The 26,224-nt window shown below is 47.9% G+C and overlaps 1 protein-coding gene across 1 annotated transcript in view; it reads right to left on the bottom strand.

Annotated features, from left to right (window-relative positions):
• The window catches only part of Ust (uronyl 2-sulfotransferase), a 241,705-nt gene that overhangs the window by 64,794 nt on the left and 150,687 nt on the right, over positions 1-26,224 (bottom strand). Inside the window, exons 4-5 of the mRNA XM_048354264.1 lie at positions 24,707-24,786; positions 12,684-12,837 (exon numbers count right to left, since the gene is read on the bottom strand). Coding sequence (XP_048210221.1) covers positions 12,684-12,837; positions 24,707-24,786 — 234 coding nt within the window. The remainder of the gene's footprint in view (positions 1-12,683; positions 12,838-24,706; positions 24,787-26,224) is intronic.

Genomic DNA, 26,224 nt, shown 5'->3' with positions numbered 1-26,224 from the left:
ACAGCACCCAGACCTCGAGTTCAAGCCCCAGGATCAGAACAAAAAAAGTACATGTAAATTAGTAATGCTAAAAAATAATACACAGCCATTAAATTAAGAATGAAATACTTTGGAATCAAGAGAAGAACTGTGCAAAATCGAATGTGTGAACATACAACAGAAGAGCTATAGAAATTGCTGGAAGGAAGAGAAGTGGGGTAAGGAGAGGCACTGGGAGGCGTGGATGAGCTGTGAGCAGGTGATGGGTTACCTTAGCAGCCAAGGCACATGAACTGAGGTGGGCCACGACAGCAGGCCTGGCGGGCTTCTGCGTTTCTTGTTTGGATTTGTGAACCCATGGGGATAGCCTCCCTCCTTGACAAGGGAGCGCAGAAAGAGATGGTATCTGGACATGGTAGAGGTAGGACATAGGAACGCGTGCCTATCGTGTTATAGATTTTCACATGGCAGAGCCTGGTACTTAGGACACATTGCAGTTGCATGTGGAAGAGAATAAAGAAAAGATGTCCCCCAATACTGAATGGCAGTTACCCAGAGAAAAAAGAGAATAATCATACTAAAGATGGTGGAAGCTACCCTTTAAGCTTGTTTCTGGCCTCATTTCTTCTTTCTAACAGGCTTATCATTAATTAATAGTGACCGGTTATGGAGTGTTATTGATTCTATATGAGATTTCTTGACCTCAAAGTTGCCCACTTTCAGTTGAACTTGATAACTCTCTTTTATCCACTTGATCTCTCTCTTTCTCTCTTTCTTTCTCTTTCTCTTTCTGTGTGTGTGTGTGTGTGTGTGTGTGTGTGTGTGTGTGTGCACGATGGTCCTGGGACTTGAACTCAGGGCCTGGGTGCTGTCCCTGAGCAGGCTAGCATTCTACCACTTGAGCCACAGCTCTACTTTTGGCTTTTAGTCTTGAATCAGAGCTAAAGTCTCATAGACTTCCTTGCTTGGTCTGGCTTCTAACTGTGATCATCACATCTCAGCCCTTTTGAGTAGCAAGGATTATAGGCCTCTTCCACTGGCATACAGTCTGATGACTTTTTTTTTTTTTTAACAAGCTCAACCAGAGGTATATTAATTTAAAAACATTGGAGTGAGTGATTTACACCATGAGGGTAGTGACAGGACCCTACAAGCCATGCCAGAGTTACTTTATTTTTTTTCCAGCAAGAGGAGGGAAGTCTAGCTACAAGTGGTTGGATCTTGAGAGACAATTCCATTGTGTTTCAACTTTGTAAGGTGAAATGCAGACCAGAGTTTATCCACTAGGCTTCTAGAGCTTCTTGCACACTGTTTCCTTTCTTTTATAGCTATGCTGGTGTGAAAGCGAGTAGGCTCTGATTGAGTTCTTGTATTCAGCAGTGAGTGCCTGGGCGGAGGGTCAGAGCAGCAGCATGTGTTGAGATGCGCTCCACGAGCCCTCCCCTGCTCTACACGGGCTCAGCTGCTTCTCTCAAAGATGAAGGGAAATGAAACACAGGATAAAAATCAAATTTCCTACGGAGTTCCCACCAAACCACATTTACAGGTGCCAGCCCCACTCTATCGGTGCCCAATCATGAAAGAGAACAGACACAGTTTGCTAAATTATGCTCTGGGAGTCGCGCTGAGTTTGAATGGGGACCGTCACAATTTCCAACTGTGATTGCTTACTCTCTAACTTCTCCAAACATTTACTTTTCTTCTTTTTCTTCTTTCTATTTTTTTTGTTCTGGTTGTTGTTGCCAGTATAGGAGTTGGAACCCGGAGTTTCACACTTGCTCAGCTGGTGTTGTACCAATTGACCCATACCTCCAGTTTAGCTTTTTGCTGGACTTTTCTGTCCATGCTGGCCTTGAACCACAATCCTCTGGACCCTAGCCTCCTGAGTGGCAAGGATTTACAGGCGTACACCACGAGTGCCTGGCACATTTACTATTCTCTACGCTGAAAGCAAGCTTGATTTTCAATTGCATTTCAGGAGATCAGGCATGAAGACCACACCCAAACTCAAGGACACCTGGGTGTTGTGGGCTTTCTATCCTTCCACCCGCACCTGACCACCTGCTTTCACAACACATTCATGTTAACATCAACATTGTGCCCTCTGCTATGACGCACACATAGCGACAGTGCCCATCTCCTCTTCTTAGTTTCTATGTTCCTTGGTCTTGTCCTACACGTTCCAGCCATTACATCAAAGCTGCTTCAGCTAACCGGCTCACAGACCTGCTTTGGCAGACCTTGAGCAAAGCAAGTATTTTTCCAATTATGCACTATCTAATTCAATTTACATTTATTAGAGAAACTGCCAGCTATTTCATGTTAATATTGACATTTTCATAAGTACTCACAATTAGAATTCAAGCTGAGAATCCAATAAATCTCTTAGATGTCTTATACTTACTTTGCCTGCCTTTCAGACTTTGAAAAATTATTTTTAAGACCATGTTTGGAGATCATTTACCCTTTGGGGGAATTTATACTATGTACATAATCAGTTGGGCAGAGAAAAATATAATAGATGGCAAAGAAAATTGGGGACAACTGTAGTGGGGTACCTCTATAAAATAAGGTGAGGAGATGAAATATAAAATTTTAAGACTGATCAATAGAGGCATTCATTCTCCACTATAGGTAGAATTATATTCCACTGCTCCTTCCAATAGTTTAATTCTGCTAGCCATGCCTTTTTATTTAGCATTTCTGTCTTGCTATGAATTGGCCATGGTGACTGTCACGTGTCCCCTGGAAGAGCCCGCAATGGATTCCAAGGGCCTGTCACCCCAAACAAAAGGACATCCACATGCTAAAATACTTGCTTCGCCAAAGAGCTGGCTCTCTGTTTTATTGCTGAGGCTTTCTGAAGTGAGATCATCAGTGGACCACGTGACATGCTCTTTGGCTTCTGAGTAAAAGATATTATCCACTTCAATGTCAGAAATATGCCTGACTGAAAATACATAAGATATTCGGAAATACCACAGATATGGATACTATACTACATGCTCTCATTTTTCCCTCCCTCCCTCCCTCCCTCCCTCCCTCCCTCCCTCCCTCCCTCCCTCCCTCCCTCCCTCCCTCCACCTCCCTCCCTTCCTTTCTTTCTTCCTCTCTCTCCCCCCTCCCCCTCCCTCCCTTCCTTTCTTCCTTCCCCTCCCTCCCTCCCTCCCCCCCCTCCCTCCCTCCCTCCCTCCCTCCCTCTCTCCCCTCTTTCCCTCCTTCCTTTTGTACCAGTACTGGGGCTTGAACACAGAGCTTGAGCCTGTTTGCTCAAGGCTAGCACTCTACCACTTGAGCCACAGCTCCACCTTCCAGCTTTATATAGTAGTTAACTGGAAATAAGAGTCTCATAGACTTTCCTCCCCAGGCTGGCTTCAAACTGTGATCATCAGATGATACTCATAAGACACCGGTGCCTGACTTTGTTTTTTTCATTCAACATTTGAGATAGAGTCTCTCTAAATTTTCCTGGGCTGGCCTTGAACTTGAAAGCCTCCTCAAACTTCTTGAATGACATTTGCATGGGCCAATGAGAAGCCTGGCACATGGAAAATATTCTAAGGGGAAGGGAATGGCAGCTTTTTCCAAATGGGAAGAGGATAAGAAGGTAAGTTTCCATAAAATATGAGTGTATGTGTGTGTGTGTGTGTGTGTGTTTCTCTCATTGGAACCAGCTCCTATAGTAATTCAACAACAAATGGACATGTGATTTATTTCCCAGTAGTTCACAGCCTTTGCTGCAAGTCACCATAGCTTCAAGGGCTTTTGGGGGGGGGAAAAAATCCCAAAGCCCAGGCTGTGCCCTAGACCAATTACAAAAGAATCTTCTGGAGTGACATTTGGGGCTTCAGTGGTTTTCCAAGTAGCCATACAGATCCCGTGTCCTGGTCAACTGCCAGCCACCTGCCTCGGCCAGCCGGGGTGCAGGGGCCGAGCGGAGCCGGCGGCAGGAGGCCGCTGACTCACAGAGCGGGTGGAGGGCGGGGAGCCCGGCACACGAGCTGACAGGTGGCCAGCAGGATGCACCTGGCCCGGCCCTAGCCGCAATCACGGCTGGCTGATGGCCCCAAAGGGACCTTACGCACAGAAAGGTCAGACAAACATGCCTGGGCGGCCAGCAGAGGGAGCGGCGTCTGTCCCCTAAGGGGACATCTAGAGAATGAGTCCCCCTCACCTCCCCCTACAGCCAAATGAGCAGCTCATGCTAGCGTAAGCCTGCGGGCGTGCCGTGTCAAAGGCAATGCCTCCGCGGGTCCCGAAGCCTCACCCCTGCTTGGACAGCTGCAGCAGCCACTGGCTCTCCTTACTCCTTAAGCTTCGGAGCTCTGCATCGCCCATCGCTAACCAGGCAACAGCAACAGTGAGTGGACAACACTCGATTGGCCATCGCTTGCCCTCCCCTTGTGCACGGCTGATGCTCTCACACGTGGACGGCAGTGGTCACTCATGAGCTGCTTTTCCCACATCTGCTTGGAGCTCTTCTTTATGTTGAAGCAAAAGAGATTTTTCCCCCCACCCTCCAAACAAAAAAGTTTCAGGATCCCATGGAAATACATTTTTCTTGCTTTAAATTCTTTACTAATTCCATCTTTAAAAAAAACAAAAAACAACTGAGTCTGAAAACCTCTTAGCTTGCCAACATTACTCAGTAGCAGGTTCTTTCCCCATGTCCATCCTACCTCAGGACCTTTGCATATGCTTTCCCTTAGGTCTAGATGTACTTTGTTCTCTTGTTTCTCTACAGTTTCATCTTCACTTCTCTCAATTCTAGACTTGCCGACTCTCCCATTCCATGCTTGGAAAGTGCCATGTGTCTGCAATGTAGGACATGCTTCAGTTGCTACTTGATGTACATTTGCGTGGTTTGAGGTCTCTGAGAGGCCTGTGAGTTTCATGAACACAGAAGCATCCTGCCTGTATTTGCTCAACATCTCGTCTCCATTTCCTAGTCCAGTGACTATCACACACAAAGTACTAAGTTAAAAGCTGAGTACTGGTGGCTCATGTCTATAATACTAGCTACTCAGAGGCTGAGATCTGAGGATTCTGATTCGAAGCCAGTCTAAGCAGACAAATTCACAAGACTCGCTTCTCCAATTAACTAGCAAAAAGCCAACATTGGAGGCATCGCTCAATTGGTAGAATGCTAGCCATGAGAAAAAATGCTAAGTGAGAGCACAGGGCCTTGAGTTCAAGTCCCCAGTACCAACACACACACACACACACACACACACACACACACACACACACACACAGAGTGCCAAGGTAATATTGATTGAATGAATGAAATCTAGATAAATGGAAGAATGGATGGACAGATGGATGGATGAAGGAGCAGCAGCAGGGAATTGCATGATAAATGCTATGGTTTGCTGCTTGGTTTTGCAGACAGGCAGCAGAGCCCTGGTTTGGTGGCGCTGCATGGCAGCCGGCACAGTGGAAAGCAGACAATGGACTCCCACCTGGGGGTCAGTAGGCTGACACACTCAGAATCTCAGTTTCCCAGGGATGCCCACACTAGAACCCCCAGGACTTGGTGACTGTTGCCCTAGATGGCAAAGGAGACTTCAAAGGTATGAACTGGACCGTGGGCTTGAGATTAGAACTGACCCTGGGTTTGTGGGTGGGCCTCCTTTAAGCACATCTTTAAACCCTTCCCATATGGGCTAGAGAATGAGATGGGAGAAGCCTGAGAGATCTGAAGCCTGAAGACTGAGGAAGGGGGCCTCTTGGGAACAGACCCCAGGCAGGGGCCAGTAGAAAGGGGTCCTCAGTCCTGCAACTGCAGAGCATAGGTTCTGTCAGCCCCTGAGTGAGCAAAGAGACGGAGCTTCCTATGAGGGGTCACAGACCTGCCAAGGCCTCGATTTTAACTCAAGAAGACAGAGCCAGAGGTGTGACACCGGGCTATATAAGAGAAGCCTCTGGGAATAAGAGGCATCTGTGTGGAATAATCATGGCCACAGCCAGAATGGAACCAACACTGGCGCTTTACACATTGCTGGCAGCACACAGCTGCCAACAGCTGGGAAGAGGCTCCTCCCGCAGCAGCCAAATGGGCCCTGGGAGGAGCTTGGCAGAGAGACGAGGCGGACTTGAATGTGAGCTACAGAGAGACACACGGGGCAGTTGTCAGCGAGTGGCTGCAAGTAGGTGGACACTGGGCAGCCCAAAGCATAACTGGGTCATCAGGTTAGCTCCGCATCTAGGCAACTTCTAGTTCTCCAGTGCCAGTCCTGGCTAAGTTGTGACCAAGGCTTGTCCCCTATGGCCTGGCTCTGCCTGGTACTTCCTATGTCTCCGTTGGCCGCTGTGCTTCTTTTGTCTGTGCCGCCATCTACATCCTCCTACTGACACCCCGATTTCTCCCTCTTCTGATCTCTGTTTCCTAAGGCAGCCTGAGTGACTACATCATCTGATGAAATGTCCCTTACTTACAGTTTGGGCCTCGTTCCCATTCAGCTCCTTTGAGCCTGCCTGGGTGGCTCATGCATAAGGAGAAATGGAGGGCAGTGCCCACAACCTGCACAGGGATGTGGGTGGATGTCAGGACGGCACGCTAACGTGCAAGCCCCGCACACAGCCATGGCGCTCACGGGCGGCTGGTGGGGGTCTACCCTTCTCGCTTGGAGCCTGCCTCTCTCCCACCACCCCTCCTTTCCTCCACACTCCCTCAGTGCTTCTCTGCCTTTGCTCATCTCTCCCCTGGGCCTGGTATTTTCCTTCCTTCCTTCCTTCCTTCCTTCCTTCCTTCCTTCCTTCCTTCCTTCCTTCCTTCCTTCCTTCCTCCCTCCCTCCCCCCCTCCCTGCCTCCCTCCCTCCCTCCCTCCCTCCCTCCCTCCCTCCCTCCCTCATGCCACACCTCTTGCCCAGTATTTTGCTGGTTAGTTGAAAATGGAATCTCCAGGGTTTTTTTGCCCTGGCTTCGAACCCCATTTCTCCAAGTCACAGCCTCCTGAATAGCCAGGATTACAGGCATGAGCCACCTGTGCCCAGCTTTTCCTTTCTGTTTGACTACAGCCGCGCCACCCCCCCCCCCCCCCACGCCATGGGGACACTGGCCAGCTGCTAGCCTCCAGAAATGGACTTTAGTCTTCAAAACACCTGCGGTGAGCAGACGTGAAAGAACTAGGGTTCCTTTGTCCTCTGTACTGGTGGTCACGCCCATCCCCATGGCCGGGCCTCTAGGCCTCTGCAGGGGGAGGGCTTGTATGACTTTACAACCCAGTGCCTACGAGCAATCAAACAGATAAACAAGCCACAGATGTCAGCCAACAGCTGGAGTGAAAAGGGAGGGGAACGATGGAAGGGTTGACATGGACCAAGAGGCTTTGTACCTACCTATAACCTGACTTCTGAAACGGAAACATCTTAGCACAACTACTTACTACTAATAAAGAATGTTTGAACAGCCATCTCCACCTAATGGGAAACTAAAGCGAAACATGCTCCCCTGGGCTGGGGTCTTCTGAGGTCACCTGAGACCTCAGTGGGGGCAGGGCGCAGCCCCTTGGGTCTTGAACTGCAGCTAGACTGCAGCGACCTCCACCCCACGAGCTCCTGGAACAGGGAAGCGTCATCTCCCCCGCAGCCATTCATGAGCATGGGACTATTTTCAGGCCACGGCAGACCAATCACAGAGCCCAGGGGCGGAAACCAATATTTAAATGGATTTGGGGGCGCATAGTTGCTAAAGCATGTCTGCATGGCCTATTCATTGGGCCCCCCTTCCCCCCCTAACTACAGTGGCCCAGGCAAGGTGGGCAGATGAGAAAGGGAGGCTCGCAGGAACTAAGTCACCCACTGAATCGCCAGCTGGGCCATCAGTGAAGTGAGGGGGCGTGTACCCCGAGTCCGGCCCTGCACAGCCCCTCACCCCGCCTGCAGTCAGAAGCCACAGCTGAGCTAGAGCCCAAGCCCTTCCTCGATTTCTGCAAACATATATTTGCTGAAACACTTTAAAAGCAGACAGTCAAAATCCCATGTTTGTTTCCTTTGCTTAGGAAAAGGGACGCGTTAGTGATGAAGACGGTGGAAATTTCCACACAGCGGTATTTCACAGGGCTACTTCCAGAACGAAGGGACATCCAGGGTCCAAAGTGTTCAGGCAGATTCAAAGATTCTCTGGAAACGTCTGCGGCCTCTGGCTCATTGTCAGGCTTCTCTAGGATCGAGCGGAGCCAACATGATTCACTGGATTCTTTATGAATTGAGAAGCTGTAAATTACATACCTTTCCTTTGGAACATGCATGACTTTCCATGCTTCTTGTTTTCTAGCCCCACTTTGGCAGCTTGGAGGTTGAACATGCAAAGTGGTGTCTGCGTAGGATATTTCCTGGGAACGTTCTGGAGCCCAGGCTTTTTGGCCTTGCACAAGTCACGCGTGTGCAAGGGGAGGAGTGAGAGAAACAATGTGAGAAATTGTTTTCATGGGAGCTCACAGGTTGTGGGGGAGTGGTGGGGAGGAGGCTTGGACAGGAATGGGGGGCTCGTCCTCTCCTGGAAATTCTAGCAGATGCTTCTCCTTCTGGACCGTTGACTGTCATGACGGACGTCCTGTGTTGCCAGACAGCCTCTGCTCTGGACGTGAAGCAGTCTGCATCCAGCTGGACAAGGGGCCCACGTATGGAGAGGGGCTTGGGTGTGCCTGGCTCTCAGGAAGACTCTCAGACCCAAAGAGGAGGCAGCCCCCCCACCCCGCCTTTGCCCCACAGAGCAGATACACTTGCACGGGACACACAGGAGCCTGCGACCCGAGCCTTTCCCGGGGTGGCTGCTGCCAGCCCTCTGTGTTCCTGGGTTCCCACTGACTGAGTTAAAAATCTAGGCTCTGGTTAAATAACCCATGAAGAATGGCTTGGAAGGAAATGGCAAGCGTGAGAGAACCCAGCTGTTTGCAGGAAAAAATGGAAGACAGCACTAAGATGCTTCACTATCTGGAAACAAATGGCTTTCCTAGAGCCGCGGAGGCGACGGAACCACCCTGGGGAAAAGCCCAGAACTCAGCCCGGCCCCAGCCGGCACCGAGTGTCCTGGGTTCTACTTCTGCTGGGACTTGGGCCGTCCCCACCCAGACTCGGCTTGTCCCTGGTGGGGATCGGGGTGTCCTCCTCACCCCCACCCCCCACCCCTGTGGAAGCCTGGCCTCCTCTTCCCCTGCCCATCCTTCCCAAACCGCCAGGCAGTGCGGTACAGGATGGCGGCCCTGCCCGCCCACCCTGGGCGCCGGGCACCGGGCGCTGGCTCAGCTGTATGCTAAGCAGCTCCGCAGGGACCCCAGCCAAGCTCTGACTTGGATTTCTGGCAACTGGATAAAGCCACAGGCTGGGGTGGGGGGGCTGAGATGATGGCCTTGCACCCCAACTTCTGGCCAGCGCTGTGTCTGGGTGCAGGAGACGTGCAGAGGAGAGCCTGGTACACCGGCCGAGGGGGGTGGGTGGGTGCACAGTCCAGCGAGGTCAGCGCCCTGTCAGCCCTGGCCCCAGGACGCTGGCTCCCCACAGCTGTCTGTAGCCCAGGGAGACGCTAACAACACCCTCTTTTGAGAGTCACACGACCAGTCCTCCAGGCTTGCCAAAATGAGGGCGGGCTGTGACAGGGGCAATTTTATGTCATGGGACTGAGGAGATGGAAGCCAATGTCTCAGCTATAGACACAAAGAAGACAGTAGGCTGTCTTCGAAATCAACAAACTCTCCTGTGAACAAGAATATAGTCTTCTATCCATGCAGCGGGACCATGAAGGGCTTGAGTCACACTCGCTCGGGTCCCCCACTTTCCCCTCTGCCGTGCTGCGGAGTTCTGCGCTTCGCCGTTGGAACCTGACCAAGAAGCCATCTGGTGGGTTCCTCTGGCAGCCCAGGGCTTCCAGCAGGAACATCTCCCAGCAATCTCGCTGGTCTCATAATCTCTGCAGTGGCCAGCGCTTCAAAAATCTAAGACTGGTCCCCATTACCAACTTTCAACGCTTTGTTTCATTTGTGTGTTTTGAGATACCATCTTGCTTTGTATCCTAAGCTGTCCTCAAAGTCAAGATCCTCCCAGTTCAGCCTCCCCAGTGCTGGGATTAAAGGCATGTGCGTCATGCCTAGCTCTGGAATGACTTAAGAAAAAAATAAGCTGGATACAATTGCTCAAGTCTCTCATCCTAGCTGCTTGGGAGGTGAAGATGAGCAGGTGGTGATACGAAGCCAGTCCGGGCATAAAAGATAGAGATTGTATCTCATCCAGTGAGTGGGCACAGTGACACACACTCACTCTCTCAGATATAGGAAAGCACAATAGCCAGGTGCAGTCATATATACCTCTCATCCCAACAGCAGGAGGGGAAGACAAGTAGGAGGCCTAAAGCTCAAGCCAGCCTGTGTATAAACTTAAGAGCCTACCTCAAAAATAATGTTGGCCAGGCTAGTGGCTCACACCTGTAATCCTGCCTACTCCAGAGACTGTGATGTGAGGGTTGCAATTTGAAGCCAGCCCAGGGAAGGAAGGTCTGTGAGGCTCTTATCTCCAATTAACTAGAAGAAACTGGAAGTAAAGCTGTGGCTCAAAGAAGCAGAGCGCTAGCCTTCAGCAAAAGAGCCCAGAGACAGCGCCCAGGCCCTGAATTCAAGCCCCACAAATGACTGGGGGGAAAAAAAGTAAACCAAGGAAGTTGGAAACAGGGCTGAAGTGGTAGAGCACTTGCCTTGCAATGATGAGGCTCTGAATTTAACCCCTACTGCTATCAAAATGATGATGACGAGGACGTAGTTGAGTGGCACAACACTTGCCTAGCATGCCTGAGGTCCTGGTTTTGAGCAAAGCACAAGCAAAGCAAAAAGAACAAGAAGGAAAGAAAAAAAAATCAAAGCCACTTTCTTTTTTCTTTCGTAGTTGGTAATTCCTCTGTCCGATGACTACGGGTTATTGTTTGTAGGAAGACTGTGACATAGGATGATGTATAGAATGGCCAAAAGAAGCTTAACAAAACTTATAACCCCCCCCCCCCCCCCACCACCACCACTGCAGTACTTTTTAAAGAGAATTCCTAAAATTCATTTCCCTATCTGGTTTCTCAGTATTTTCTGATCTCAGTTAGTTTCTTTATATCAGGATGGAATTAGGACCTTGAAATACAATTCTGACAAGACAGATTGTACTCTATGCTTTTGAAAGCACACACACATATATTAACCGAAACACAACACAACAAAGAAGGTCATTTTAGACAAAACTGTTCCTCTAGTAAATGAGTCTCTAATCTGGAGACCCACTAGTCACCAAATGAAAAACATAACCGCATTCATAACCCGCAAGTTAAAGACAAAGATGAGGCCTTTTCACATCAAATCTTTAAAAACCCAAAATGGTAAAAAGAAAAAAAAAAGCCACTTATAAGCTACCGTCAACATGGGTCACTGAAGGTAGCTGAACACATACAGTTTGCATTTCCTTTCTCTAAAAAAAACCATGCCTGAAATGAGACTCATTCTGGAATTTAGATGCTTTCAGCTCCAGGAATATTTGCATGCAGAGAAATGAGATATCAGGAGAGATGTAGCTCCAGTCTGAGAATGGCACTCCCTTCGGTTTCATCTGCGCATGGCTCATATCACAGAGCGTTTTCAGTAGGCCTGCGCTGTGACTGAGGCTTGGCCCAGGAGATCAGGCGCGGTACCGCATCAGCGCCACTTTCCGGCTTGGGGCGGCGTAGCAGGGTTTCACGTGAGGGATGCTCACTGTGTTGATCAGGGAAGCCGGAGTTGGCCATCTGATCTTAACCCCTTGCTACCCAGGTGCCCAGAGCTGAAGGGAATGTTCAGCTTTCTCAACTCGAAATCACAGATCTTAAGACAGGAAAGGGACACTGCGGTGACAGGAAAGTGTTCCCAGCCAGGACCTAACACGTACTTCCAGTACATTTTTTAAGGAATGACGAGCACATAGTGCTTTGGGCATGGTGACTGAAACAACTTCTCTCCAGAGACGAGGCTGGTGGATGGGGCCGGCAGCAGTGATGCAGGCCTTGGTGGAGAAATCCCTCCGCTCTTTCTTCCTGTCCAGCTGTGTCCCACAGCTCAGGAAGGTTCAGAGAACCCTCCAGGTGCTCTCAGATCTTCTCTTCCTAAACACAGAGCTCCTGGCTACTGGGAAAGGTTTTGTCCACGTAGTACCCAAAGACACGAGAAACGGAAATGACTAGGGTGGAGATGGAAAGATCTTATGGCTCTGAGGGTCCCCAAACAAGATTCAGAGGAGCAATCAATCACTGCCAAGATGGAAAGAAGCCCGAATTTGAGGTCAGAGGACCAAAAACAATGGGCTTATGGAAGTAGAGATGCTTATGGTAGGATCTCAGGCACCAGGACTGTCGCGTGATATCCCAGAGTAAGTCCTGAATCCTTCTCAAATCTAAAGGTCCTCATCTCAAAGCCAATTCTCTTATGAGTTAGTTGTCAGATGCTTGGATTGATTACAAGCGTGTGCTACCACCTCCCACCTTAATCCTGAAGTTCTTAAACCATGAGCACGCCGATCACAACTCCCAGGGAATGATCATTTCTTCTCTGGAGCCTGAGAACCTAGCACTAAAGACAAACCGAGCAAAGCAAATCAGGAAATCACTTGAGAAAGTGTTCTGGGTGATCTAACACAAGCTTTTCTGTAGGTGGGAGAGGGCTCCTTGGACTCGATTTCCTCGTGAGCTATGCGATAGGACTTACCAGGTAGCGTTCTTCCTGCCTCATGCTCGGGGTCCGGATCATGTGATTCTGTTCCCCTCTCCAGTCTCCAAAGCGACGGAAAAAGTAGTTAGAGAGGAAGCGGCTGACAGGGTCTCTGATGATATTGATGTAGACCGGCTGGTCTCCTCCAAACCTAATGCACAGGCACACACAGAGACAAGGAATTTCATTATGGTGTACTGCTTCTAGAGGAAAAGGTCTACTGGACAAGACTTCCCTCTAGATTCGAGCCTTACACTGCCTGCAGCAGTGCCCACGAGCACTTCAATGAGTGAAAAACCAGGTTTCCCAATGGGAATTTTGTTATCATGGCCATGCAGGAAGAGGAAATGGTGACCCTTGACCCAGGCACCCACTGAGAGGCCGTGAGGACAGTCTCACGGTCTGGCACTATTTGTCAGCATTAAGGTACAGAGGTTGTCTGGTTTTCTTAGGCTTAGGCTTGTTAAGAGCAGGGCTGCACTGCTGGACCTTGTGGGTGACCCTCGGTGAATGTGTCACCTGGTCCTCTGGTGACATGGTCCTCCGTGCTGAGTCACACAGTCCCAGCTGAGGTACTGCGAGTGGTTTGGCAACAGCCAGCCCTGCTGAACACTCACCTCACCGTACTCTTAGTATTTCACACGGTCAAGGCAGGTGTAGAAACCCTAAGTGTCCCCATGTATACCTAGGAACATGAAGGCAGGGGGAGGCTGCATCTCTGCAGCTTTACCGGAACATAAACTCATGTGAGTTGTCTCCAGAGTCAGGGCTCTGAACCATAGAAAGAGAATTCCAGAACTGAGGAAAGTAATGACGTGAGGGATACCAAGAATGAAAAGTCATTATGCTGGTCCCCAGGGATGGAAAGTAGGGGTGGAAGGAAGCATGGTTAGGTGTTCCATTTTCATCCCTTAGGAAGGCCAGATGTTTCCAAAACACACCCAGCAGGCTGCCCGAGCTCCTCCGTGGGCTCCACTCCTTCCTGAAAGCAACAAGGAGTCTCGGGAGGGAGGGCAGCGGTCATGAGGATCTCCTCCACCCCCCCTCATCCCAGTGCACTCTAGGATCCTCTGCCTATCTGATGTGGGTACTCTGACTTTTGTCCTGGGGTCAGAATATGTTCAGAATAAAAAAGACGGGTGAGACCCAACACCCATCTCTCTACGTGGCAGACTGTTCACCTCTCTAAATCCAGCCCCGAGTTGCAGTCACCTCTTCAACAATCAACTCTGGCATTCTGCCTGTCCTTCCTCCTCCGTGCCCTGAGCCCTTCTCCCTCCCAGAGTGTGTGGACAAGTCTCACTGCATCCTTCTCAGGGGCCAGGAAGTGTGTTCTCCAGTACAGTGTGTGCGGCCCATGGTAGGTGCGTGATCAGTGGGTGCAGAAATGAAGGCCCAGGGGAACGCACCCAGTTGTCACGGTTTTGCCTGGATCGGGGGCTGTGCTATCAGAGCAAAGTCAACATGCCAAGCCACCGATGCTTTTTCGCATGCTCATTTGCATAATGTGGTACCCTGTTTGTCGCATTTATAAAAGAGGGTCTTGAGAACAGATTCTGCAGGGATGGGTTCGATATGGATTTCAGGCACCGGGCCACGTGCATGGTTTTCTGCACCGGGAAGACACTTCGTTTGTGAGTCGTGGAAGCCTTACCACTGGGAATCTTGTCAGTCCCCAGATGTGTGCAAAGTGACACTCAGGCTAGGAGATGAATAACTGCCGCCTTCCAAGTTGGCAGTACCAACTACCCTCTAACCACCACGTGCATCCTAGAGTCAGCATCCTCTTTTAATTAAATTGTGTTTCACAGCTACAATAAACATCAACCCAAGTAACGCTGGGCCTAGGAAAACAAAGCACACATGCCAAATATGAGTTCCAGTTCTATCCTCAAAAGTCGCATTGTACTTTGACAGACCTCAACTGTACTTCTATGTGTAAAGAAGCATCACCAACAATGATCGGCAGGACTTCCCAGTCCTGGGAACCCCACCTGACCCCCCACTAGGAGACGGGTCTTGGCTTATGTTTTGCCATGACACTCTAGACATGAAGGATGGCAGGCTTCTTGAAGACATGACTTGTGCCAGAGGTCCCAGAAAAATTTTCCAAAACAATAAGTTTTAGATGACTTGTAAACTCATTGTGAAGATCAGACAAGGTTTAACTGCCTCTCTCCAGAAACTTCTAACCACAAAGTGCCTTATCCTTCCCCTTTCCGGAAGGCTAATCCTTCTGTAAGTGGCTAGCCTCATTCCCTTTTCAGACTGCATTCAGGCATTGTTCTTTTAGGTATACAGAGCGTCCTTGTGAACTGGCAATGTCCAGGTGTCACCTAAGATGCCAGGATACCACTGGACACCACAGAGCACATTGTGCAAGCATCCTCATCCCTACCCCCCTCCACATTTCCCTTACTCTGCCCTCATCAGACAATGAATCCTTCTCTCTTCTCCCTCCAGGAAGCAGAGATTTCCCTTGTGCAGCTAGCCTAAGTTACAGGATAAAAAGTGCAACCAGCTGGAGGCCTAAAGCTTTGCTCATTGTCAGCTAGGGAGGAAGATACTCTGAAGTGAGAGAGGGGCCATCTTAGAGGAGGGTGTGGTAGTTAGGGGACAGGCGAGGAGCTAGCTGAAGGAGAAGGCTTGGGGCAGTTCATGAATGGTCTTTTGCTAGAAGCCAATTATAGTAACTGGAACTTTGCAAGTATTGGGCTCCAGCGGGAGCCAGACACTTGGTGGAAGCCATCCTCCATCCTCCGATCCTGAGCAGTGAGACAGGACCAGAATGGTTCACAAGGCAGGAGCACAGGAGACAGAACCAAATTCAGGTCTCTGGTAAGTCCCAAGGAGAGGTAGCAGCATTTGAGGGGAGAAAATGAAGCAAATGAGGCAAAAGGAATGGTGGGCTGGCCCAATGCAGTTATGGTACCTGCTCAGAGAGGAAGGTGGAGGTACAGCAAGAAGCAAGTGGCTGGCAATGAGCAGCAGGAAAGAAACAATACAGTATCTGTTTAAAGAGAGCTCGCTTCTTCTCCTTTCCAATGGGATGGGCCAACCACATGGCTGGGCTCTTGTGGTTACAGAGACCCCAGGAAGGGAACACTGCTATGGGAAGTGTAGTGCAGTAGCAATCAAAGGGTAAACTGAGAAAAAAAAGCTCTCATCTTGAAAACAAACTTCTCAGCTCTGTTGAAGAAGGTGAAAGTGTTACATAGGAATTCGATTGCAAGATGCAGAGAAGCCACATTTTGAGAGGTGGAATCAAGTTTCTTGATTAGAGAACTGGTGACTTTGAGCAGATCCACATTTCCCTCCAACCTTGGAGCACGCAGTGCACTTAATACTGTTAAGAAACTGAGCCACAAGGGTAGTAAAGAAAGCAGAAAAATGATCTCAATAAGCCAGGCCAACCCTAATGGACCTGAGGAGAGTCAGGAGACACGAGGTGTAGGTGCAAGGGTGGTGGAGGTGGAAGGGCCTAACTAGGGTTATGTCTAAAGAGTTTTCAGAAAGTCTCCATTATCCACCAACATGCCAAGATGGCGTCAGTGAGACCCAGTATCCATCTTTCAAAAGCTGCATTAAGTAACCACTAGTCTCAGTTGTTATTGTGGCATCCGCTTCCCAGTGGGAGACATCTGTCTCCGTTCTGAAGAATTCAAGGGCATAGAATCAAAAGGCACCATGTTGCTAATGAGACTCCCAAAGCAAGCCCACACCGTCTGAAATAAGATGTGGACACCAAATTGAATTATGCAAATGACGAGATCTGATTTGTTTGCTTAACTAACCCCAGCAGAGGGCAACTTTGTTCAGGTCGGGAACGAGGGCGTCACTTGAAAGGAGAGAAGGTATCAAAACACCTCTCCGTAGACATGGCGCCCCAGAGGCTTCCCGGAGAGTGACTTCTCATGTTTTTGTTTCAACAAGTTAGTCTTGGCATTGGGGTTTCTCATCTGAGGTGAGCAAACAGAAGGAGAAGCAGGGAAGGGAGAGGGAGCCTGAGTGAACAGGAAGGGAGACAGGAGAAAAGGCAAGAGGAGTTTGAAGCTGTTCAGTGTAGGGAGAACGGCACACCTGTGGTTCACTTGGACTGCTTTCGCAGCATCAGGCTCCAGTGCAAGGCTTCATAAGACTTTCCCAGCAAGGGCCCAGTTAAGCAGTGAAAAGAATCATCTTAATCCCTCCCCGCCAAAGAAGCAAAGCAAATAACCCATGGTGGCAGAGGACAGAGGTGCACGGCACCTGCCAGATACTCTTGCAGAGATGCTGTTGATGTTGGAAAGTTAAGTTTTTCAAAAATGATATCATAGTCTGGGCACGGTTGGTTCACGTCTAGAATCTTAACTCCATAGGAGGCGGAGAACTGAGGATGGTAGTTCAAAGCTAGCCTGGGCAGGAAAGTCTACGGAGATCTTATCTTCAGTTAGCCACCACAAAAGCTGGAAGTGGAGCTGTGGCTCAAGTGGTCGAGCACTAGCCTTGAGTACAAAAGCTCAAAGACAACACCCAGACCCTAAATCCAAGCCTCAGGACTTGCACGAATGCACACACACACACACACACACACACACACACACACACACACACGCTTATATCCTAAATTTTCAACAGCCAGAAAACAACACATGAAACCACAGCACACAAAAATAGAAGACTAATCTTGAACGTCCCATCACAGAGCAGTGGTTCTAGGCCCAGGTAGCTTAGACACAATTCTCTAGCTGTCTAAGGAAGAAGTGTACAACATTCTGGCCCCAATTATGACAGCGTTCAGGAATGGCATGGAGGACCAGCTGGGTAGACTCTCTGGGAACCTAGACTGAAGCCTGGGGTGGGCGGGGGTGGAAGAATGATTCTCTGACCTGTGGTGGACTCAGCCTCAACGCTAACTTTCTGAAGCCTTATTAGCAAACACATAGGCCAATGGGGGCACACCTCCAGTAAGGAATTTCCTGTGTTTGATGGCCGAAAGAAACCATTTGATCATGAGACATTCCTCCCCTGATAAGAGAGTTCCTTGGAAGATTTATTTACACAGTTACATGGGGAGGGGGTTTTACTGTGTGGGGGGAGTTTTATGGCTAAGATAGTTAACTTAGTGCAAACAAGTAGTTAGGGGATAAATGTAGCCTTGCCTTGACCAGTCTAATCTTATAATGTATTGACAGATGTAGCCATGCTTAGATAAGTCTTATGATGTATATCTTTCTGTTTGAACTTTACTCTTGAAGTTGTAAACTGATGTCTTATGACCCTATTCCTAAAACAGTATATAAGCCTAGGCCCTCCTAAAACAAAGCGTGCATTGGTTCATTCGCCTTTGCATCCCCCGTGTCCTGATTTTCGTCATTCCAGTTCTGGGGTCCAGCCCCCTCTAGAGGGGCACCCCGACATTTGGCGCCCGAACAGGGAACCGATATTTGATCCACAGGAGATTGCAGAATTGTGTTGTGAGCTCTCAAGTAGAGATAAGATATAACGGGGTTATGGGACAAGCTAAATCTACTCCTTTTTCTAATCTTATTCATCATGTGCTAAAATGTAACAGAGCTAAGGTCTCTTATTCACAAACAGAAGAATGTATACAGGTGGTAGTGGAATGTGGTTCCTGGAGGAAGGTACTCTAGACTTAGAAGTCTGGGAACGAGTAAAGAATAATGTGGAAAACGCATATCGGTGTGGTGACAAGGTTCCAGTTCCGTTTTGGTCTATTTGGGCATGAACACGTGCAGCTCTGAGTATGATGTCTCCCAATGCTATTATAACATCAGCTGCCGAGCTAGAGGCTGATGTGGAGAAAGCCATGAAGGCCTATAACCTGCCCCAGGAGGCAAAAACTCGAATTGGGCAGGAGCTAAAAGTTAAGGCTACACCTGAGCAATCTCCTGTCTGTTCTGTTAAAGAAAAACTAATGTCAAATAAGCCTTCGGCCTCTACATATGCTCCTTCAGAGAATGACACTAATTTAGGCAGTTCAGCAGCGCAGTCGGAGTGTTACAGATGCTCTTGCGATCTGCCAGGGGCCATCAGGAAGGTGAAAGTAAAAAAACAAAAGATTACCACTGGGGCTGAGGATATGGCCTAGTAGCAAGAGTGCTTGCCTCATATACATGAAGCCCTGGGTTCGATTCCCCAGCACCACACATACAGAAAAGGGCCAGAAGTGGCGCTGTGGCTCAAGTGGCAGAGTGCTAGCCTTGAGCAAAAAGAAGCCAGGGACTGTGCTTAGGCCCTGAGTTCAAGCCTCAGGACTGGCCAAAATAAATAAATAAATAAATAGATAAATAGATAAATAGATAAATAAATAAATAAATAAATAAATAAATAAATACATAAAATTGCTGCTGCAGGGCCCGCCTGTACTTTTCTTATTCTGATTCCTAAGGTTCTGATTCTCTCAGAGCTTTTCCTTTCATTCAACCCCCTCCAGTCAGAGGTGTAGCTCAGCCCCCTCGTTATAAAAGTATTGACCTGATTCACTTAACTTTGGAAAGTTAGTGTTGAGGCTGAGTCCACCACAGGTCAGAGAATCATTCTCCCACAGGCGGGGCAGGAGGTGTTTCTGCTAAGCTAGAAGCTTCCTCCAAGGCAGCCAGAAAAATACCCGATGGACCCAATAGGATGGCGTCCTACGCTGGCATTAGTGGAACTGCTTGTGACCAAATGGCTCCTTGGAACTCAGGAGAAAAGGAGAGGAGCTGATTTTGGTGCAGGGTGATATATAAGGATCTAGTTTTAGTTTGTTGTATGTCTTGAACCAGTTTTGCCAGCACCATTTGTTAAAGAGGCTATCTTTCTTCCAGACTACTTTTTTTAGCTCCTTTATCAAAGATTAAGTAGGCATAGTTCTGTGGGTTCATTTCTGGGTCTTCAATTCTGTTCCATTGGTCTTCAGGCCTGTTCCGGTGCTAATACCAAGCTGTTTTTATTACTATAGCTTTATAATACAGCTTGAAGTTGGGTATTGTAATTCCTCCAGCACTGTTTTTTCTGCTTAGGATTGTTTTTGCTATTCTGGGTCTTTTATAGATCAAAGACCTCAAAATCAAAACAGACACCCTGAAAACACTAAAGGAAGGAGTAGGAGAAACACTTGGGCTCCTTTGCACAGGATGGAACTTCCTGAACAAAGACCCAGAAAGGCTACAAAGAAAGGTTGGACAAATGGGACTGCATCAAACTGCAGAGCTTCTTCTGGGCAAAGAACATAGCTCGCAAGATAAACAGAAACATCTTTACCAGCCACACAACGGACAAAGGCCTCATATCTAAAATATATGCAGAACTAAAAAAATTACCTTCCTCCAAAACAAAACCGCAGAGAACCAATAGCCTCCTCATCAAGTGGGTTAAAGACTTAAAAAGAGACTTCTCTGATGAGGATATGAGAATGGCCAAGAGACATATGAAAAAGTGCTCTACATCACTGGCCATAAAAGAAATGCAAATCAAAACAACATTGAGATTCCATCTCACCCCAGTAAGAATGTCCTATATCAAGAAAACTAACAACAACAACTGTTGGAGGGGATGTGGCCAAAAGGGAACCCTACTTCATTGTTGGTGGGAATGTAAACTGGTTCAGCCACTCTGGCAAGTGGTATGGAGATTCCTCAGAAGGCTAAACATAGAGCTCCCCTATGACCCAGCAGCCCCACTTTTGGGTATCTATCCAAAGGACCACAAACAAAATCACACTAAAGCCACCAGCACAACAATGTTCATCACAGCACAATTTGTCATAGCTAGAATCTGGAACCAACCCAGATGCCCCTCAGTAGACGAATGGATCAGGAAAATGTGGTACATATACACAATGGAATTTTATGCCTCTATCAGAAAGAATGACATTGCCCCATTTGTAAGGAAATGGAAGGACTTGGAAAAAGTTATACTAAGTGAAGAGAGCCAGACCCAAAGAAACATGGACTCTATGGTCTCCCTTATAGGGAATAATTATCACAGGTTTAGGCAAGTCACAGCAGAGAATCATAAGAGCCCAATAGCTATGCCCTTATGAATGCATAAGATGATGCTAAGTGAAATGAACTCCATGTTATGGAAACGATTGTTATATCACAGTTGTAACTACTTTCAACGTGCCATGTGTAACTGTAGCTTCTATTATTGATGATCTTCTTGTATCACCTTCCTGTGGTTGTACCTACACTATCTCTGTATCTTATCTGAGTACACTGGAAACTGTGTATACTGGTATTAGAACTAGGAAATTGAAAGGGAATTCCAAAATCAAGAGACACAGGGTAAAAAAAGACAAACAACTACAAAAGCAATACTTGCAAAACTGTTTGGTGTAAATGAACTGAACAATTCATGGGGGGGGGGGAAAGAGAAAGGGGACGGGAGGAGGGGGGAATGAGGGACGAGGTAACAAACAGTACAAGAAATGTATCCAGTGCCTAACGTATGAAACTGTAACCTCTCTGACTGATAATAAAAATTAAAAAAAAAAAAAGAGAGGAGAGGAGCACCAGGCACCAAGATGATGAGGAAATGGACTAAGTGAGCAAGTGACAGGCGAGCGCTTCGCATCACTAGGAAGCTCTGCATTTCAAGCAAGAATGCCATAGTTAATGGAGGAAAAGCGACAGCAGGTTGTCTTCCTTATTATAACACTATATCCTTCCGAAGTTTAGAACATGTACAGGGCAAGGAAAGTATGGGGAGAGAGATTACACTGATCCTTCCAGTCTGCTCAGTAGTAAGATCTTGCTGCATGGGAAGATTGGAAATATCCAGAAAGAACAGTTACAGGGCTACAGTGTCATTCTTGTCACTGTACCCTATATACAGCTATTAGCAGAGCAAATCCATCCATCCCTCCACCCGTCCCTCCCTCCCTCCCTCTGTTCCTTCCTCCCTCTCTCCTTCCTTCTTTTCCTTTCTTCCTAGCAAGCACCCTGCCACATTAGTCATGCCCTCCAGCCTCCTCTGGTTTAGTAATTTTTCAGACAGGGTCTCCAGCTTTGCTAAAGATCAACCTTAGATCAAGCGCCTCCTACCTCCGTCTCCCACATAGCTGGGATTACAGACATGCGCTATACTCTTGCCCAAAGGCAGGTTTCTTAAGAGCCGCTTAATTCTCTCTGTGCCTTAGAATTCAAAATACAGAACTCTCTTTTCAAAAGCATGTTTAGAGCCCTCTTAACAAGCTCCAATCTAGTTATCTTTTTTTCCCTGCCAGTTTGCTTGGAGACTTCCTGTGTATGGTTACAGCTTTCCATGGAGGCCTAAGGAAGATTTTTTTTTTTAAGTACGAATATGCCCTTGAAAAAGGGGGAAAGGCTGGTTTTTGGTTCCCCAGCTCCTTAACAGTGGTCTGCATGTGGATTCAGGTTTGGCTCATCATGCACTCTTTTTTTTTTTTGCCAGTTCTGCCCTGTCCCTGAGTTTCGTTTTCTCAAGGCTAGCACTCTACCACTTGAGCCACAGCGCCACTTCCGGCTTTTCCTGTGCATGTGGTGCTGAGGAATCGAACCCAGGGCTTCATGCATGCTAGGCGAGCACTCTACCACTGAGCCACACTCCCAGACCCATCATGCACTTATTTTTATGCAGTCTTAGAGCCAGGCCCCAGCCCCGGGCTGTGGAATGGAAAGAGGAGAAGGAGAGAGAGTTCTCACACAGACCACATTGAGCCAGGCTGGCTGGGTCCTGCAACAGGACAGTGAGGCCCTCTGCCCCTGCGGAGTCCACACTTAAAGCTGTGGAAGGCATTCCTGCCGCTCCTCTTGGTCAGGTGTTGCTCTTGTTTGTTCATGGGTCTAGAGCTGAGCCAGCCCTGTACTCAGCGCATGGCCTTCCACGTGTCGGGGGAAGCCCTATGACCCTGCTCCTCGCGTGCCTCTCATTTGACTGTACATCCGCCAGAGGGGATGAACTCAAGGACTCTAAAGGCAAAGGGAGCTTGCCAGTTCCCTGCCAGAACCCCAAGTGCTCCTGTGACATACAGAACTAGCCGAGGGCATTCCACCACGGGGCCTTGAGCTGCACTATGGAGAGGACGGAGGGGACACAGGGCCTGCCCGGCTCCCAGGGAACTGCTGGGAGCTAACCCGTGGCGGCCTGAGATCTCTGCAGAAATGCAAGTTCCACTTGGAATGAAGCGGCTGATTGACCTGCCCCAGTCCTGAGCAGCGGGAAGGCAAGGGCTGCTCCTAGAGCCCCCCCACCCCCCGGACCCCCTCTCCACTGCTTTCTGCATGTGGGCTAACTTTGATGAGGCTTTCAAAGTTCAGGCCATCAAGATTACTTTCTTGTGTGTCTATTTGATGGCAGAGGCCATGATAAAAGATGGCCGCCGGGCTGTGGGATGCTGATTCCATTAAGATAGTGAGTGTGGCTTCTCATTAGATGTTTGTACTATCCTGAAATAACCATAACCATTTGTGATATTGTAGTTGGTGTGCAAAGCAAGTGGGGGGGTAAAGCAAAGGAAAGCTCACAGGAATTGCAGGGAGTGTGTGTGTGTGTGTGTGTGTGTGTGTATGTGTGTGTGTGTGTTTGTCCTGTCCCAAGTCATACAACACAGGGCCTAAAGGACCTAGCAGGTCCCTAGCATATCATCTGTGCAAGACACACTGGCCTGGGTTTCTGTAGGAAAGGCGGGGTGTGGGGTACACACCCACGGGCCAACCCAGTCCTGAGTCGTTTTATACAAATGGCTGCAACTCAGTCCAAGCTGCACAGGGCCTGGCATGGGGCCACTGCGGACAATGGGCAAGGGTCCTGTTCACCCTCCCAGGGAAGCCACATTATAGGGAACATGGAAAACTTCAGGCCTAGGAGACTCCCTTGTAAAGCTGAAGAGCCACTCCTCTTCTCTGCTTCATAATGTGCTTCGCTTAATCTCTTTCCCTTGGCTTTTAATTGGCCCACGGCCTTGTGGCCCAGTGGGAAGCTCCTTTGAAAGCTAAAACCTGCCCTCACCACCCTGACCTTGGCTGGACAGCCCTCTGAGCCTCTGGCTCCTTACAGCAAGCCTCCTGGGGTGGCCAGCCCACAGGGGCAACAAGTCAGCATCAACTTACAGGTCGTACCCACTAGGTCAGGGCAGCGTGCCCCGGCCCTCTGCATCTGTGAGACACTGTTGTTCCCCAAGTTAAAATGAGGGAAGTGCTGACAGACTGAGGGCCAGGAAGACCAAGAGGTCCAAAGCGGCTCAACAGACCTGCTGTGGTCTCTTAGCTGCCAGTACCCATGAACACAGGCCAGGGCTGGGGCAGAGCAGGACTTGAAGGGCTACCTGTGCAGGCATGGGTCACTGTGACAGTAACCAAGGTTAATAATGGGCTGCTGGAATGTGAAGTTAGCATTTTAATCAACAGAGGGTCAAGACAGCTGAGTCCATAGAGCTATGTTAGTATTAGAAAGCTTCAGATGCTGAAGAGAATACTGAATTCTGAATGCCTGTCCAATGGTAAATGTTCAAGGCTCCAAAAAAATCAAATGGAATATGGAAAAGCTAGACAGAGGGCTGTGGGTATGGCTCAAGGGTAGGACACTTGCCTAGCAGGCACAAAGCTCAGGGTTCAATCCCCAGCACCGAGACAAAGGGAAATGGGAGGGGAGGGGAGGGAAAAGGCGGGGAGATGGGAAGGGAGGAGAGGAGAGGGAGAAAGGTTGGCATAACCCCCCCCCATCTATACCCAGGTTTAAATTGTTCAGAATGGTGCAATACAATATTTATATTAAAACACTACTATCTTGCCTTCTTGTTGGTTTCCATACAAAATCCTGACTCTCTTTGGTTAAGGAACGGTCATCAAGCTATCTTCTCATTAAAAATAATTCCACATTTTTATACTGTTTGAGATGGCATTCTAAGAAGAAATGATACTGTTATCCAAACACTTCAAATTTTGATTCTGCAGCAAAGGCAACTAGATTAAAAATGTCTTTTACAAGGGCAATTGCGCTTCCTTGCAAATAACGGTAGATTTGTAGGGTAATTATTCATTAGAAATGAAGCATTAAACCAGAAAGTGGCTTACCTTGAGAAGTTGAGGAAATGAACGTGCCGAGTGAATAAATAGGGCTGTTCGGCAGTGCTTATATTTTTAATCAGTTCCATCTATTAAAAAAAGTACAAAATTAGCATATATAGGGTCTAATTTACCAAGCCATATTAAGCTAAAGGTTATCTATCTAACTCCTTTCATACCTCCTTATTTCTTGTAGATCAGAGCCCAAGAGTTGGGTTTCGGGTAACATTTATGAACTTTTATATAAGGTTTCTCAGTGAATAAAATAGAACTTCCCAAATTCATAGTCCTGTATCTCATTTAGTTAATCGAGACCATGCAAACGACATGATAGATTAAATAATTTCACCTAGGGAAATGGGAGTGTGCTTATACTGGAAATGTAAGTAAAAGAATGATGTTAATCTCATTTAAAGTCAAACCAGGAAAAGGGTAAATCATTTTCTGTTTTTATAAAGACATTATCAGGATTTACAGAAACACTTGCAATTAGTACTTTAGACTTGAAAAGTGGGAATAAAATGAGACACTGCCTCATTATTTTTCTCTTTGATTATAACAATTTATAGGGGAAACATTTCATGGGAAATACACGGAGCCCTCGCCAGACATCTTGGGTTTTTGGTGGGTGGTCATCTGAATTATTTATGTACCATTATCAGTAAGGCAAGAAGTAGTTTATATTCACATAAACTAACCTTTATGTTCTTCTGGAACTTGTCATGATACAGAAAATGTTTAATAAAATCTGTTAGAAATTCCAAGCATTCTTAGGACTCCCTTGCTTCCGGAATTCTACTTTCCCTAGAATTTCTTATTGACTCCACCAAAATGGATGTGGGAAACCGGTAAAAAGCACATGGAAGATTGCAAGCTTGGGTGAACATCAGGCGTGTGCTGTTTTCATATTCAACTACTTCAAGTCGAAAACTGGAAACAAAACTTGTCGTCTAGCACCGCAGCAAATGGAAACTCTAATGGGAGAGACTTGCTCTCCCTGTTTGTCTTCCCCTTTTGCCTAATGCCTAATGCCAGGGCTGACACTCGCAGACATGGTCAGTGAATATTTGCTCAGTGAGTTAACCCCAATTAGTGCATGCGTTATAGTCACTGACCCTACCCCCATGTCTAAACCCTCAAATTACTTATTCATACTTATTAATGATTGAAGAAGTGAAATTCAATTTTGAAAGTAAATGACTCTGAGCTCCTGAGTCTAGGCTTTCTGTTAATTAAGGGCAGCACCGAGTGAATAATGGTTTGCCCTTCTTCAGATGTAAGCTCAAAGGAAATTGGAGGCTGCCTGGTCAGTTCCTGCTCACCCTCAGGTCTGTGGAGCTCCTTTCTGGTCATAAAACTTCCTATTTGGACCCATTCTGAGTGTTGAGGGGTTGACCAATAGAACTGTTGATTGAGAAGCATAACCATAGGCAATTTATCTTCTAGGATGCTTGCTTAGGAAAAGAATGCTTGTCTATGCATGTGTTTGGCATAAAGACTATTCATGCATCTATCTTCAGATTATTT

This window comes from Perognathus longimembris, chromosome 9 (assembly GCF_023159225.1).
Source record: "Perognathus longimembris pacificus isolate PPM17 chromosome 9, ASM2315922v1, whole genome shotgun sequence".
In the NCBI taxonomy this organism is placed as follows: Eukaryota; Metazoa; Chordata; class Mammalia; order Rodentia; family Heteromyidae; genus Perognathus; species Perognathus longimembris.
This window is presented reverse-complemented; position numbering and strand designations above follow the sequence as displayed.